Source organism: Teleopsis dalmanni, chromosome 2 (assembly GCF_002237135.1).
Source record: "Teleopsis dalmanni isolate 2A chromosome 2, ASM223713v2, whole genome shotgun sequence".
NCBI lineage: Eukaryota > Metazoa > Arthropoda > Insecta > Diptera > Diopsidae > Teleopsis > Teleopsis dalmanni.
Window position 1 is genome coordinate 48,769,605 of NC_051847.1, and position 15,993 is coordinate 48,785,597.

The 15,993-nt window shown below is 29.5% G+C and overlaps 3 protein-coding genes across 3 annotated transcripts; 2 read left to right on the forward strand and 1 right to left on the reverse strand.

Moving 5' to 3' along the window:
* The first annotated feature begins 1,084 nt into the window (after positions 1-1,084).
* LOC119674486 (protein patched-like) lies at positions 1,085-6,192 on the forward strand. The gene is made up of 6 exons (XM_038085622.1): positions 1,085-1,090; positions 1,421-1,974; positions 2,078-4,043; positions 4,106-4,313; positions 4,385-4,656; positions 5,066-6,192. Exons 1-6 carry the CDS (start codon positions 1,085-1,087, stop codon positions 5,969-5,971), a joined length of 3,912 nt encoding a protein of 1,303 aa, XP_037941550.1. The 3' UTR covers positions 5,972-6,192.
* Positions 6,193-10,696: 4,504 nt separating this feature from the next.
* LOC119677510 (golgin subfamily A member 2-like) lies at positions 10,697-14,342 on the forward strand. Its single transcript, XM_038088887.1, has 5 exons — positions 10,697-10,887; positions 11,006-11,791; positions 11,851-12,090; positions 12,144-12,698; positions 13,204-14,342. The coding sequence occupies exons 1-5, from the start codon at positions 10,831-10,833 to the stop codon at positions 14,275-14,277; spliced, it is 2,712 nt and encodes a 903-aa protein (XP_037944815.1). The 5' UTR covers positions 10,697-10,830; the 3' UTR covers positions 14,278-14,342.
* A 245-nt stretch (positions 14,343-14,587) lies between these two features.
* LOC119677511 lies at positions 14,588-15,986 on the reverse strand. The gene is made up of 2 exons (XM_038088888.1): positions 15,189-15,986; positions 14,588-14,964 (listed from the first exon to the last, which is right to left on the reverse strand). The coding sequence occupies exons 1-2, from the start codon at positions 15,964-15,966 to the stop codon at positions 14,627-14,629; spliced, it is 1,116 nt and encodes a 371-aa protein (XP_037944816.1). The 5' UTR covers positions 15,967-15,986; the 3' UTR covers positions 14,588-14,626.
* Positions 15,987-15,993: the final 7 nt, after the last annotated feature.

The following is a 15,993-nucleotide window of genomic DNA, read 5'->3' on the forward strand; positions in this document are numbered from 1 at the left end:
TATTAACTTCTAACCAACTTAATCGCTCTTTTCATTCCTCCCTAACCATATGTTCGTTTGTTTTTTTATTTCTTAGGTATACATTGTCTGTCCACAAATTATTATTATTTTATTTATATTATTATTGTTTTATTATTATTATTTTATTAATATATATATACATATATATATTAAAATAATATTTTATAAACCTATAGAAGTTGCATTTTCATATCTCTTTCTATGACCTAAATTTTTTTAATAAAATTTGTTATATTCATCTTCACGTAACTTCTAAGAATTTTTTTAACTGTTGTCGTCTGTCGTGCTATTAAGCAGCGTCAATTTTCACAAATAAGAAAGAAACCTCCAGAAATTGAGAGAACTTGTATTTTATTCCCGCTATTACTTGTAAAAGTCCCCTAGCAAAAGAACGTAGTGTGCATACCGTTTAATTATTTAGCATAGAATTGCGTCAAGTACTATTGGAATGCTACTAGGTATCAACTTGGCTCGTACCTTCGTTGCTCCAATACGACCTTAAGCAACCATGAAAATTGCATTGCAGCGTGATTTCGTTCAGATACAAACCTAAAGTATAACGTAGACCTTAAAACACGCGCCGTAAACTTTGATTTGGTGTTGCCGATGTTGCAAGTTGATTTCTAAAGAATTCCTCAATTTTGTTATTATTATTATTATTATTGTAGTTGTTGTAGTTGTTGTGGTTGTTGTGGTTGTTGTTGTTGCTGTCTTGTCTTGCTTGTCTTATTTCATTTTATTATATGATATTTTTTTATAGTTTTTGTCTTATAAAATAATAGAAAAAGCACAAAAACTAAATCTAAAACGACAACGACAATGAGAACAAAAACAAAAACAAAAACGATAAATAAAATTTTAAGTTGGGTGCGGCGGTTAGGTTGGTGGCTGCGCATGCGCCGCTCGTTCATGATTTGGTAGGTTCTTCTTGGTTTACTCATTGGTGGGTATCACTTACGTTGCTTTTAGTATTTATGGTACTTTGGCTTGAATTTTACGAGTGAAATGTGAAGACGATTATAGGTTTTTATGTCTTACTTGAGATAACAGCAGAAAGAATAAGATGTGGGTATGTTGTTAACATACGTAGTAGTAGTAACCCACGTTTTATGTTGCCCGTGTGCGCCTAATAGTTTATGTATTTAATTTTTTTTTTCTTTTCGTTTTTTATATAAGATTTGAAACCTTTTGTTGGTAACTTAAGGTTTGATGACTCTATTTGTGAGCTTTTTTAAAATTTGCCTCTTATTTATGGTGGAAACAAGATTGTTGTAGACAATTCATATAGAAAGATATACATATATGTATGTATATGTATATTGAACATATACTTAAATATATATTATCAGTAAATATAGTAAACAAAGTGATATTAAATATGTTTATTTGGTATTTTCAGGGTAAAGCACGCGGTAATAGAACGGCAATTTATCTGCGATCAGTGTTTCAATCCCATCTTGAATCGCTTGGTAGTTCAGTACAAAAACATGCTGGCAAAGTATTATTTGTAGCTATACTAGTGCTAAGTACATTCTGCGTCGGTTTAAAAAGTGCACAGATACATTCTAAAGTGCATCAGCTGTGGATACAGGAGGGAGGACGGTTAGAATCTGAGTTAGCGTACACACAAAAAACGATAGGCGAGGATGAATCAACGACGCATCAGTTAATAATACAAACGGCACACGATCCGAATGCGTCAGTTTTGCACCCGCAGGCACTGTTAGCACATCTGGAGGTATTAAAGAAAGCGACTGCTGTAAAAATTCATATGTTCGATGCGGAATGGGGTTTGCGAGATATGTGTAATTCGCCGACAACGCCCAGCTTTGAAGGACCATATTTCATTGAGCAGATATTTAAGCATCTGATACCTTGTTCTATAATTACGCCACTAGATTGTTTTTGGGAAGGTAGTTTGTTGCTTGGACCAGAATTTCCAGTAGAAATACCGTAAGTTCTAAACATGTGAACATATAAAGTTTCTATGTAATCATCTCATAAGAATTTAATTTAAATTATTAATTGAATTTTTCTTATGTTTTTTTTTTCTCAGTTTCAGTTTTAGTGCCATGGACAAGCGCATGGATAAACGCATAATGTGGAGCACACTGAATCCATCAAGTTTAATGCAAACAATGAAGAAAGAAATGAGTGATAACATTTCATTTGATTTTGAAACAGTGGAACAGTATATGAAACGTGCAGCTATAACTTCTGGATACATAGAGAAGCCTTGTTTAAATCCTTTAAATCCACAATGTCCAGATACTGCACCTAATAAAAACAGCACTCAACCACCAGATGTGGGTTCTATTCTTACCGGCGGCTGTTACGGTTATGCCGCAAAATATATGCATTGGCCAGAAGAGCTTATAGTCGGTGGTGTTGAACGTAACCGTTCTGGTCATCTTAAAAAAGCAAAAGGTCTACAAACAGTGGTACAACTTTTAACGGAAAAGGAAATGTATGATTTATGGAAAGAAAATTATAAAGTACACCACATTGGTTGGACAAAGGAAAAGGCTGCTGAGGTTTTAAATGCTTGGCAACGTAATTTTTCAAAAGAGGTCGAAACTTTATTAACAAATTCCCGTGTTTCCAAAAGTTATGATATATATGTATTCTCATCAGCTACATTAGATGATATACTTGCAAAATTTTCCAATCCCAGTCCATTGAGCATACTTATTGGTGTAATTGCTACAGTTTTTTATGCTTTCTGTACACTAATACGTTGGAGAGATCCAGTAAAGGGCCAAAGTAGTGTTGGTGTTGCTGGTGTTCTCTTAATAGGATTCTCTACAGCTGCTGGATTAGGACTATGTGCATTGCTTGGTATAGTTTTCAATGCTGCCAGTACGCAAGTTGTACCATTTCTAGCACTTGGATTGGGTGTTGATCATATATTCATGTTGACTGCTGTTTATGCTGAAAGCAATCGAAAAGAACAAACCAAATATATATTAAAGAAGGCAGGACCTAGTGTTCTATTTAGTGCCAGTGTCACAGCCGGCTCCTTTTTTGCAGCCGTTTTTATACCAGTACCCGCATTAAAAGTGTTTTGTCTGCAAGCTGCTATTGTTATGTGTTTTAATTTGGCCGCGGTGCTTTTAGTTTTTCCTGCATTGATATCATTGGACTTACGACGACGTACTTCGGGTCGAGCTGATATATTTTGTTGTTGTTTTCCAATTTGGAAAGAAAAGCCCGTTGCTTCAACTTTTAACAATAACACTAGATACAGCAATCCACATAGCAGTAACACACTCAACAATCATAACGATCGTTCTACCAAAAGTGCAACCAATAGTCAGAGCATACAAAATCAACAACAAACACACCAGGAGGAAGCATTACTTTCATGTAATGAAAAACGTATTCCAAGTTTTTCATTATCAAAGTTCGCATTTAAATATTATACACCATTTTTAATGAAAAGTTGGATTAAATTTTTGGCGATCACAACGTTTGTGGGCACAGTAATTTTTAGTATATTCGTTACCACACGTCTTCAGGATGGTTTGGACCTAATTGATTTAGTACCAAAAAATACAAACGAATACAAATTTCTTAATGCCCAAAGTACTATGTTCGGTTTCTATAGCATGTATGCTGTGACTCAAGGTAATTTTGAGTATCCTACAAATCAACGCTTGTTGCAAGAATATCACGATGCTTTCGTACGAGTGCCACACGTAATCAAAAATGATAACGGAGGCTTACCTGATTTCTGGTTGTCTATGTTTCGTGATTGGCTTAACAATTTACAGCGCACATTTGATCGAGAGTTCAAAGATGGGCGACTTACGCAAGAGGGCTGGCACAGTAATGCCAGTAGTGATGCTATACTAGCCTATAAATTGCTAGTGCAAACGGGATATGTAGACAATCCAGTTGACAAAACCTTAGTAACACAAAACCGCTTAGTTGACAACGACAATATAATAAATCCCAAAGCTTTCTACAATTATTTGTCTGCTTGGGCAACAAATGACGTATTCGCTTATGGAGCCTCACAGGTATGTCTAAAAAAAATTTTATCTTCTACATATAATTTTAACATATGACTTTTTGTTTACAGGGAAAGCTTCATCCAGAACCTCGTCAGTATTATCATGTGCCTACTGAATATAATTTAAAAATACCTAAGAGCTTACCATTAGTTTATACTCAACTACCATTTTATTTGCATGGTTTGACTGATACATCTGAAATAAAAGCACTTATCGGGCATATTAGAGATTTAAGTGTGAAATTTGAAACACGTGGTTTACCCAATTATCCCTCAGGTTTGTTTTAAACAAAAATTAAGGGAAAATAAATATCTGTATTTATGTAAATTTTTTTGGTTGTTTATTAGGAATTCCATTTATATTTTGGGAACAATATATGACATTGCGTGCTTCACTCGGTCTGATACTATGCTGTTCAGTTATTGCTGCATTTTTTCTGGTCACTGTACTGTTGCTCTCAGCTTGGGCAGCTTTATTGGTGGTAGTTAATGTCGTTGCTTCTTTAGTGCAAATATTTGGCGCTATGACACTTTTAGGTATCAAACTATCAGCCATACCTGCAGTGATATTAATATTGAGTGTTGGAATGATTATTTGCTTTACGGTGCATATATCACTGGTAAGTACTACATACTTAATTACTTATTTAAAATTATGTAATAAAATTTGGATTACAAATATAATTTTTCAACGTAATATAATTTCACACAATGGGCCAATATGTCTATGTGGATCTTCATTCCTTATGGATCCAAATTCCTTTCTTGAATTAATACTATAGTTGTTGTTATTTTTAAAATGTCTAATAACAGAAAACATTTTTTTTAAATTATTTTTTCTTTTTCCTAATGATTTTTTTTTTAATTTTTTAAATATGATATATTGAAAATTAATTGAACTTAGTCAATTTTTATATAAAATTTAAAAATATTTAAATACCAAGTTTTAAAATTTTTAAATGTTTTTTTTAAATTATTTTAACATTTTTTAAAATTAATTTTTAATATATTTATTAATTTATTTTCTAGGGTTTTATGACCTCTGTTGGTAATCGCGAACGACGAATTCATCTTTCGATGCAAGTCTCGTTTAGTCCGCTAGTACACGCCATACTAACATCCGCTTTAGCAGTATTTATGTTATCTACTTCACCCTTCGAATTTGTCATACGCCACTTTTTCTGGTTGCTGCTTATAGTGCTGTGTGTTGGTGCATTAAATAGCCTTATTGTTTTTCCCATAATATTAAGCATGATTGGGCCTGAGGCTGAATTAGTGCCACTCGAACATCCGGATCGAATTTCAACACCATCCCCTGTTATGTCGCGCAACAAACGTGCCAATAAGACTGTTATCGTGCACGGTTCACGTTCTTCACGTTCTTGCAACAAACCACATTATCATCATAAAGATGTTAATATTAATGATCCATCTTTAACTACAATTACCGAAGAGCCGCCATCATGGAAATCATCGTCATCATCAATACAAATGAATAACGACTGGGGCAATGGTGTGACATCGACAAACCAAAATAGCGCACATTATGGCAACAATGGACATTATATAAATAACAGAAATTTTAATAACTACAATTACCATCATCAACAATATCAACATCCACCACAACAACAACATTCTTATAATATTCCGCCACCTCCAACAGCAACACCACTACGCACACCACCATCTACGCATTATCACCACCATCAACAAGAACATGCACCACAAATGCAAAACTCAAGCAAAACATGCAACTTGGGCAATCCCAATAACTTTCCACCAGAGCTACAAAGCATCGTTGTACAACCGGAAGTCACTGTTGAAACAACGCACTCTGATACAAATACAACAAAAGTAACAGCCACAGCAAATATTAAAGTTGAGCTAGTAACGCCCGGTCGTGCTGTGCGAAGCTACAGTTTCACAAGTTAGCAGTAAGAATACATTAAAAACTTAAGCGAATGAATGCAACTTAAGATTAGTTAACTTATTTATTTAGTTAATTTTGTATTAAAAAACGAACGAAATTATGTGTTTTTAAGCCGAATTTTATTATAATTATAATATCTGAATGGCATGTTATATATATATATCTATTCAATTGTATTTAAGCATAAGGGCAAGAAATATGCTTTTTTAATGTATGTTGTGGGAAAATTTTATTATAAGATGTGTACATATACCCGCAATAATTTATTAGTATTTTAATGAAATTAAATAAACAATGTACGTCATTAAATATTGTAAACAATGTATATAATTTTCAAGTTTTTAAAAAAATTCATTGTTTTGTTTTAATTTCAAAAATTTGTATTTCTTGTATGAAATAGCATTTGCATTTTATCGTTTAAATATTCCATTAGGATTTACTATTTTAAGTGTATATAAAAAATAACCTGATTTAAACCAAAATAGTAACTAACAAGCGTACTTATAAAAACAAACATAATACTACCAAACTTAACCTAAAAATTAAATTTATATAGACTGATAAAATCTTCTTTAAATGATTATTTATATATATTTTAATTATAATAAAAACGAATACACAAAATTTTAAGCCTCATTTAAATACTCAAAATAAATTGTCACAAAAACATTATTAAAAACTACTAGAAAACATCATAATAAGTAGAAAGTTCATATAAAAATTGATTTATTTAAATAATTTCATATACATATATTATATATAAATGTTATTAAATTATAATTCGCATAAAATTTGGAAAAATAAAAATGTAAATAAATATTATGTTTACGTACTATAGTGGAGTTGGAAAGGTTCTTAAAATTGCTAACTTAAAGAAAGCTTAGTCCAGTATTAACACACTCTTACTATATTATGTCCTTCATTAATAAATTGTATTTCCTAATAGAGAAGTGTACATTAAACATATTAAATTTAAGCCTTAAAATAATTAAAATGAATTTTATTTTTTAAAAAGATTCTATTTAAATTTGTTTATATATTACTTTATTAACAACATAAACATATTTAATCTATATATGTATTAAGAACAACTATTTACTAAGTTGTGTACAAAAATCGACTGTACTCGTATACCAATTGAGTTAAAAAAAGTAACTATTTTATTAAATATTATTTATTGTTTCTTTTTGTTTTTAATTAGTAGTACTTTAGTTTTTTATAATTTTATAATTGTTTTTATGTAAATGTTTATTTTTTTAAAATATTAAAAATAATTAATCTATGTTAATTATTTACTAACGCATTTATTATTTTAATTTATAAAACGAAATTTGTTTACACTTATTTAATAAAAATAATCTTGTGTTCGATAAGATAATGGATCCTAAATCAAAATATCAACAATTTTTAAAATATTTAAATAAAGACTATATAATAAAAATATAGTATAAAAATAATTTGTGTTTTTATTCAATAACAGTTTATCAAAATATATATATATATATATATAAATGGAGTAAAAAATAATTATTGTGGAAAAGAAATCAAGTTTTCAAAATTTTAAAAATTTTTGGTTAAAATGATTCTTTTCCATTTGAAGTGAAATGCGCATGAAACATGGGAAACACATTTTAAATAAATTTTAGCGAAACGCTGTAAGCGGTAAATAATCGTAATAATTATTATAAACAAAATAACGTTTGTTATGATAAAACAAATAAATAATATGATATTTTTGGGAAAGATATGGGTATTTGGGTAAATTTTGGTTTGGATAAATAATCGTAATAATTATTATAAACAAAATAACGTTATGATAAAATAAATAAATAATATGATATTTATATGTTATATAATAATATGATATATATTTATATATTTTAAAAGGAACACTTTCATAAACTTTCCAATAACGTAACTTTACTCTTTTTATACTTTTTCAACAATTTTCGAGTGGTAAATAAAATTTCCTAATATGGAGTATTCAGACCGGATTCGGTATGCTTCTTTCACTTGTAGTCTTTTTTTTCAAATTATCGCAATGAAATCAATTATACGTAAAAATATAGCAATTTCATTTAAAATACTTAAGAAATTTTTTAACCTCTACATCTTGATTGATTTTTCAAATAATACATATTTTTATATTACAATTTTCTAATCGATATCTATTTTTGTCTTCTACTGTGATATTCGGGGAGAAATTAAAATTTGAATATTATATATATATATAAATTCTAAAATTAGTATTATGTAGTTATTAAATTGATGTTTTTTAGATACGCTTTAAGAAAATACGCTTTATTCTAGAAAATTTAAACCGAAATGATTTCTAGTTCGTTTTGGCTTCGGTTATAAAATAATTCAAAGGTGTTTTCGATTAATTTTTAATAAAACTATAGTACAACTAATATATAAAACTCTTCTAAAAATTATAATATTTAAGTTTTAATATTATAATTTTTATATATTTTTAAATTTTTGACGTCTTGACTTTCCTTCACTATATTCGATCCAAATTTTTTTGAATTTATTGAATTGAGATTTCACCTGTAAATATAAACAAAGACAATAGATTTAATTTTTCTTAATGATTTTATTCACTTTTAAATATAAACAAAAATAACCAATGTTTTTGTTTTAATGGTCCCAGCATTAGTCTAAATGTTTTATTTTATTACTTTTTAATAATTTGGTATTCAGTTACATTCGATTTCGTTACTGAGTAAAACGTTCTGGGACAATAATGCAGTTTATATTAAACTGTGTAAATAATAGCAATCGTTAATATATTAATAATAAATATTGTTATTTCAAATTTCCTTATATTTTAATTACCGTCACCTCCTATTTGAATATAAACTTATGCTAGACTTTTGAAGCTTATTATAACAAAAGCAAATCTAATTGTACTATACATCATAAATGTAAAATATTCACTACGTTTACGCGAGCCTTAAAAGTTGTTTTAAGGCTCTTAAAATCGATTTTAAGATCGCGTAAACACCCTAAATTGAATTTTGCTTAAAAGCACTTTTAGCTTACTAAATGTAGTTTAACATCACTTTTAGTAAGAAATGTCACTTTTAATCTTTGCGTAAACACCTTAAAAGCAGTTTAAGGTTTGAATTGTCAGCTGTTAACAGTAAATAGGTACAAATAATTTGAATTTTATTACAAATAACACTAATCACATAACTAAAAATATGGAGAAAAAGGAAATGAAAAGAAAAAATTGGATGAAAGAGGAGGAAGAATGTTTAATTAAAATATTTGCAGAAAAACAAATAATTAAATTGTTAGACGGCAAAAAATATAGAAAAAGCCTAATTGCATCCCAGAATCTAAATTAATTAAACTTGTTTATTTTTTATTCTCTATTTGAAAATCTTAACTTTACCGTAATGATAACTATATATTTAAAACATTTTAGTTTAGTTTAAATTAAGTTTATTATTTTCAATTATTTAAATTTGTCATTAAGCACAAATTGTTATAAATATATTATATTATATATATTATATTGTTAGTTATAAAAAAAATTATAAATTAATTAATTTAAAATTGGTTTTTTCTACATTATTTTTTTAATTGCTTCTATGTAGAAGTGGAAATTTTCTCGCCAAGTACGCGCATATATGATCTCGCATAAGTTGTCCGGACGACAAATTTTGTCGATTGTACATATGTTCAGGTTGGGAATATTCAACCCTTCAACGAAAGTATTTTCTGCTGGTGCCATTTTATCCTTAAGTAAATCTACAAGCCTGAAAAATATTTGTCGATTCACTCTAAAATCAACAATCCATTGTTCATCGTCATAGAACTACAGAACTTCAACATCCCACCATTCCGAACTTCTCTTCCTTTTGCTAAAAGTTCTTATTCGTGGTGGAATCTAAAAACAAAAATGCATTCTAAATATTTTATGAAAAACTTTATAAAAACATTTACATTCATTAAAGCCTCATTAGCGGAACTTATTGCCATTTTATTAAAGAGCTGCAATCGCATTTCTCGTAATTTTGTAAATTTTTTACGAGATGTTTTAAAAATCTGCATTGTTGCTTCATTATTATTTTCTACAATTTTGGTTATATTTCTTTTTTGCAATAAAAGTAAAACAATTTGTAGTTTTACTCTATTCATTTTAAAAATGTTTAAAATCAACATTTCTGTTTACTGTTAAACAGCTGATTGATTGACAGCTACCTTAAAAGTGCTTTTAATTTTTGTGCGTAAACGCTCTAAGAACAAATTTTAAAATCAGTTTTAAAAGTGATTTTAAGACTCGCGTAAACGTAGTAATTATTTCATTTTTAAAGTTAATACCAGAAATATTTAATATATGCCTCTTTTTTAATAATAGCTACGTATCAATCTTCATTTAAGCAAAATCAATGCTTCTTAAAAGCTTATTGTAATAATAAAATAAGTTTATAGCAAAAATAAAACAATGAGCGTTTGTGATACAAAGAATTTTTTGTTAAATTAATATAGAAAAGTAATATCTCTGTACCACCTTTTTGGAATTGCATAGCCATACCATTCACTGAGAATATACCATCATTTTCAAGGTGCACAATCAGTATTTTGTATTTGTGAACCATAGTTTAACTGAAATTCTATATTCAAAATTATGATTTCTAACTTTTTATAAGCTCTCCAGAAAAATAAATATGGCAACGCTTAACTAAAAACTTAAAACAAAAACAACAAATGTCAACAACAGGGAACGTCAATTCCTATGTTTATTTTTTTAACAGCGAAAATTTTCATGTTCTTTTGTATGGGTTGGTTGATGAAGTAAAGGATTAAAATTGTAATAAGGATAGCTGAGAAATATTAAAAAGATTTCAATATGCTTAATGAAGAAGCGGAAATAAAAGCGCAAAAAATAGCAGCTGCTAAAAAAAAGGTGCTTTAAAATAATAATAAAACAAAAAGCCACGTCACAAGTCATGAAAAAAGATGCGCTATTTAATAATGAGTGACTAAAATAATATCACTATTTTCAATTTTATTTTTACTTTTAGTTAAAGGAATATCAATTGAGAACTGCAGCAGAAGCGGCTAAAAATGCAAGCGGTTCAAGTAGTATATCTGAGAAATCGAACTCTGAATTAAGTTTAAATGGTCAAGTTAATGCCGAGGACAATAATGCGACTCCACAAACAGAAGTTAACACAAACAATGCATTCGTCAACGCGTTACAACAAAGATTCACACAGCCTATTGAAGCTACTCCGAATGCTGCCTCATATTTTAATGCTGTACCTGTAAACGTTACAGACAGTTTTCCTGCTTATACTGCATCAGTAGCATCAGAGCAACAGGCCAATAATCAATATAATGTTAATGCAATACAATTGTTAATACAGGAAAAATCTCAATTGACTACAGAACTTAATAAATATAAAACAGTTTGTCGAGAAAAGGATTTAGAGCTAGAGGAATTGGGAGTCCAATTAAGCAACATTTCAAAACGCCAAGATGAGTTACAGAAACGTGTTATGCAAGAACATCAAACTGTTGAGAAAACAGAGCGTCAGAATGCAGAGTTAATGCACAAATACTCACTTCTAAATGCTGATCATGAAGAACAAGTAGCACATTTGGACGAACTGAGACGTCAATTGGCCGCAATGCAAACTCAAAACACTGAATTAACGCAACAGTTTAAAGAGAAATGTAATGAAAATGAAATGGCGCAAATACGAATAAGACAATTGTCCGATGAAGCTAACGTTAGTAAGGATAACCGTGTTGAGACCCTAACTCAAACCCAATTCATGTACGAGCAACAAATAAGAGACTTACAGGTAACCACTCACCGCTTTAAATGCATGATAACTTTTTTTTTGACATTTTTTACTTCAAGGCAATGGTACAGCAACTCACACAGGACAAGGAACAAGCAAATTTGCAATATCAAAATTATGTTCAACATTTAAACACGGAAGTAACCAAATTGAATGAGAAGAACACTGAACTAGTAAATGAACATCAAAGACTACAGGAACGAGAGCGTCAACTTGTGGAACACATCAGCGGTCTTGAGCGTGATATACAAAAAAATATCAGCCGTCAGCAAGAACAATTACGAATGAAACAGGATCAAGTAAATTAAAAAATATTTTGCTTAAAAAAATATTAAAATATGTATTTTAATAGGAAAACGTTGAAAACTTACAAAGGGAATCTAACGATGAAATTGAAAAATTAAAGGAAACAATAAGTGATTTCGACAGTGAACGCCATGAATTTCAATTAAAAATAAAATCACAGGAAGATCGTTTGGACATGCTTAATAACCAATTAAGTCAAAAAAATAGTGAAATCGAAAACCTAACGGAACAGTTTGAAAGAGTTTCTGTTGAACAGCCAGATAAGGAGAAATTACTTGCCACAATGGAATCCGATAAAGTAGCTGCTTCAAGAGCTCTTTCACAAAATATCGAACTAAAGAAACAATTGGATGAATTAGAATTACGTTTTGTGCAATTAACTAATGATAAAGCTGAATTGATGAATAAACTCGATTCTGAAGAATATGCAAATCGTGAAATGCGTTTAAATTATAACACGATGGAGGATCGTATACATACAATGGACGAACGTTTTAAATTTAAAGATGACGAAATGATACGTTTATCCCATGAGAATGTGGAAATTATTAGAATAAATGTAATGTTGAAACATCAGTTAAAAAAATTTTTACACACACCGGTTAGTATTTATTATATTATTTTACATATTTTATATTTATATATATATATATTGTTCACATCTGGTACGAGTATTAGAAAAGTTTGATAAAAAGTTCAATACATAGTAAAAAAAATAGCGGAAAACTAAAGGAATTTGCAATGACTGTGTTAGCAATAACGAAGCTTCCTATTATAATCCTTATTTTTTGTTGAGATTAAAGTAATATTAATCTTAATGTTAAGGATAAACAAATTAACAACATAAAAAATTAATATGTATTTGACGTTTTTCTTATACGTTTTATCAGTTTCATATCACCAACGATTAGTAGTTTTAGTGGATTCTGTACTCGTATAATAAAATATCCGTCCCCACAAAGAAAATCTCGAAACATAGTCTAGAAAAATTGAATATAAAAAATATATTAATTTTATATATTAGAATTATTTTACTTTAATTTATTAATTATTTATATACATAAAGTACTTAATGAAAAAAATAAAACTATCAATATTATTTTTAGACGGAGTCTACAATGAACTCTAATGAAAATGTGCACATGGATGCAATGCGAGAGTTAAACCATGAGCATACAGAAGAAAAAGGACATAAGCATAAACATGATTGTTCACATCATGAGCATGACCACTCGCACGATCATGACCATTCACACGATTATGATCATATGCACGATCATGAACACTCACACGATCACGACTACTCACACGATCATGGCCACACGCATGATCATGAGCATTCGGAAGAGCATAATCCCTCGCATATTCATAGTCATTCGCATGAACACGAATGTAGTGAAGAACAGACTTTTGAAAAATTACAACGATATGCAAATGTCGATCACAAAACTTATAAATATTCCGAAAGTGACTCATGTCAAGAAGCACAAGAGGATTATAACGATAACAAACGCTTTGAGCAGCAGAACATCTATACGTATTCACGTAAAAATATTGATGCAAATATGCCGCATATAGCCACTACAGACGCAATAGAAAAATTACAGCAGCGATTTACACAACTAATGTCACAAGTTGCCGATCTTACGGATGAAAAGCAACGTTTGGAGCATTTAGTATTACAACTGCAAGGTGAAACAGAAACAATAGGAGAATATATAACACTCTATCAAACCCAACGGCGGATTCTTAAACAGCGTGAATATGAAAAGGCGGCACAAATGAAATTGCTGCAGATAGAGCGCGAACAATTACGAGAAAAAATATCTGCCTTGAATAATTTAGTTAGCAGTTTAAATGTTGAATTACCAAAAACCTTAGTTTTGAAAAATCATTTGAATACCTCATTGGGAGAAAATATTACAGATGATTCTAACATAAATGAATCATCGCAACATCCAGCGGTAGCTCCAGACCAAGTGAAGTTGCAAAATGATTTATATTTAAATGTAAATGCGTCTAACAACAAAATAAATTCACAGAATTCGCAACAGATTATATCGAAAATTCAAGATATAATACAAGATATAGAAGAAAATACGAAGGATGTTCCAATGATAGCCCCACAACCAACAGTGGATCATTTAAACTGTTGTTTGGGTAAATTTGAAGTTGTTTAAAAATACATAACTGTTATTCTTTAAGTGTATATAAATTTATAAGGCAAACACAATATATTTAAAAAACCCCCATCAATTTAAAATTGTTAAATGCTTTGTTAAACGCCTATATTGTATTTTATTTAATTTTTATTACAAAAAATTTATTTTTCACATGTACATTTTTTCTAAAAAAATTTGTAATCAACAATTTATAAAAAATATTTAAAAACGCCTTGAAACTTTGGTTTTAAAAAAAATTATTTATCAATTATTGCAAACCAAAATAAATAAAACATTTTAAAACAATAAATGTCTTCATATGGTTTCAATTAAAATATAAAAACTGAAATATAATAACTTTAAAATATTATTTTTTATTTTTGCCAGATTTTTTTTTCTGTGCTTTAGTTTCCGTACTATCTGAACGCATTTTCACGTTCAGTCTAAGTTCTTTATAATTTTTTTTTGTACGATTGCGTTGTGGTCTAGAATTACTATTTGAGGATGTTGATGATGTTAAGGTGTCATTAGAGCCTTGATTTTCCTTCAAACTGTTATTATTTTCAGGTATAATTACAGTCTTGTCACGAAGATTGTAGAAGTTTTTCTCTTTCACAGTAAGTGTAGGCGTGCTACACGGAGCTTGGAAAAAAGTTTCTATTGACAGATCACTTATGGCAAAGTTGATAGTATTAATTGTATTATCTAAAAAAAAAATACCATTAAATAATAATAATACATTATGTTCATTTGATATTTCAGAATTATCTATTCGCAACTTCATTTTTTAAATTAATTAAAATCATTTATTAAAATCAATTTTTTTTTAATTAACAAAAAGTAACCATTATTCCAAATAATGTTTTGTAAATTGAAATCATTTCCAAATCTATCTTAGAGAACATAGTTGAATTGTCTTTATTACTTACTATCAATAGAAATTCTTTCTATTTCGTTCGCAAAGCGTGCTGCCTCAATACTCTCTTCGTAGCTAGTGTGATTTTTACCACGGTGGTTAATTTCCAAAGGGCTTGCTGTTGACTTGTCCACATTTGTAATATCTCGTAGGCCTTGCTTTTTAGCTGTATATATCACCTGTTTTTCATGCACTGGAACAACTGTTTTAAGCGTAACTTCTTCAAGTGTATCCTCTTCAACAATTTTATTCAATCGTAAACTTTGTGCTGTCTGCTCTAATGATTCTTCATTCTCTTCCAAATCGTTTTCTTTAGATATATAAACACTACTGTCACTTATCGATTGTATGTCGTCTGATTCTAATGATGTTTCATTCTGTTCTACAACTGATTCAACCGAACGTTTGCAAGTAGGTGACATTTTTACACTGCTTGGTCTTTGCTGTAAATTTGAAGAGCGTCGTCGAAAATCAATAAATACTTTAGAGCTACGACTGTTTCGCGATCTTTGATTTATATTCTTACTATCAAGATTATTTTCTTCACTATTGTTGACTGTGTTACTTAATAAGTTTTGTATGTTCAGCTCTGGATCTATATCATTTAAAACTGTTCTGAAACTTTGTGTTATTAATGCGATAAACGCTTTTTTTTGTTCGATACGCAAACGATGCTGTTCCATTATTTCCGCTTTATGTTCCACAATTTCTTGCTTATAAATAGCTATTTCATTTCTCATCTCTCGAATTTGATCTATTAGTTCCTTATTTATTACTTTATAATTATCCATAGCTATACAATCTGTACAAACAGTAAA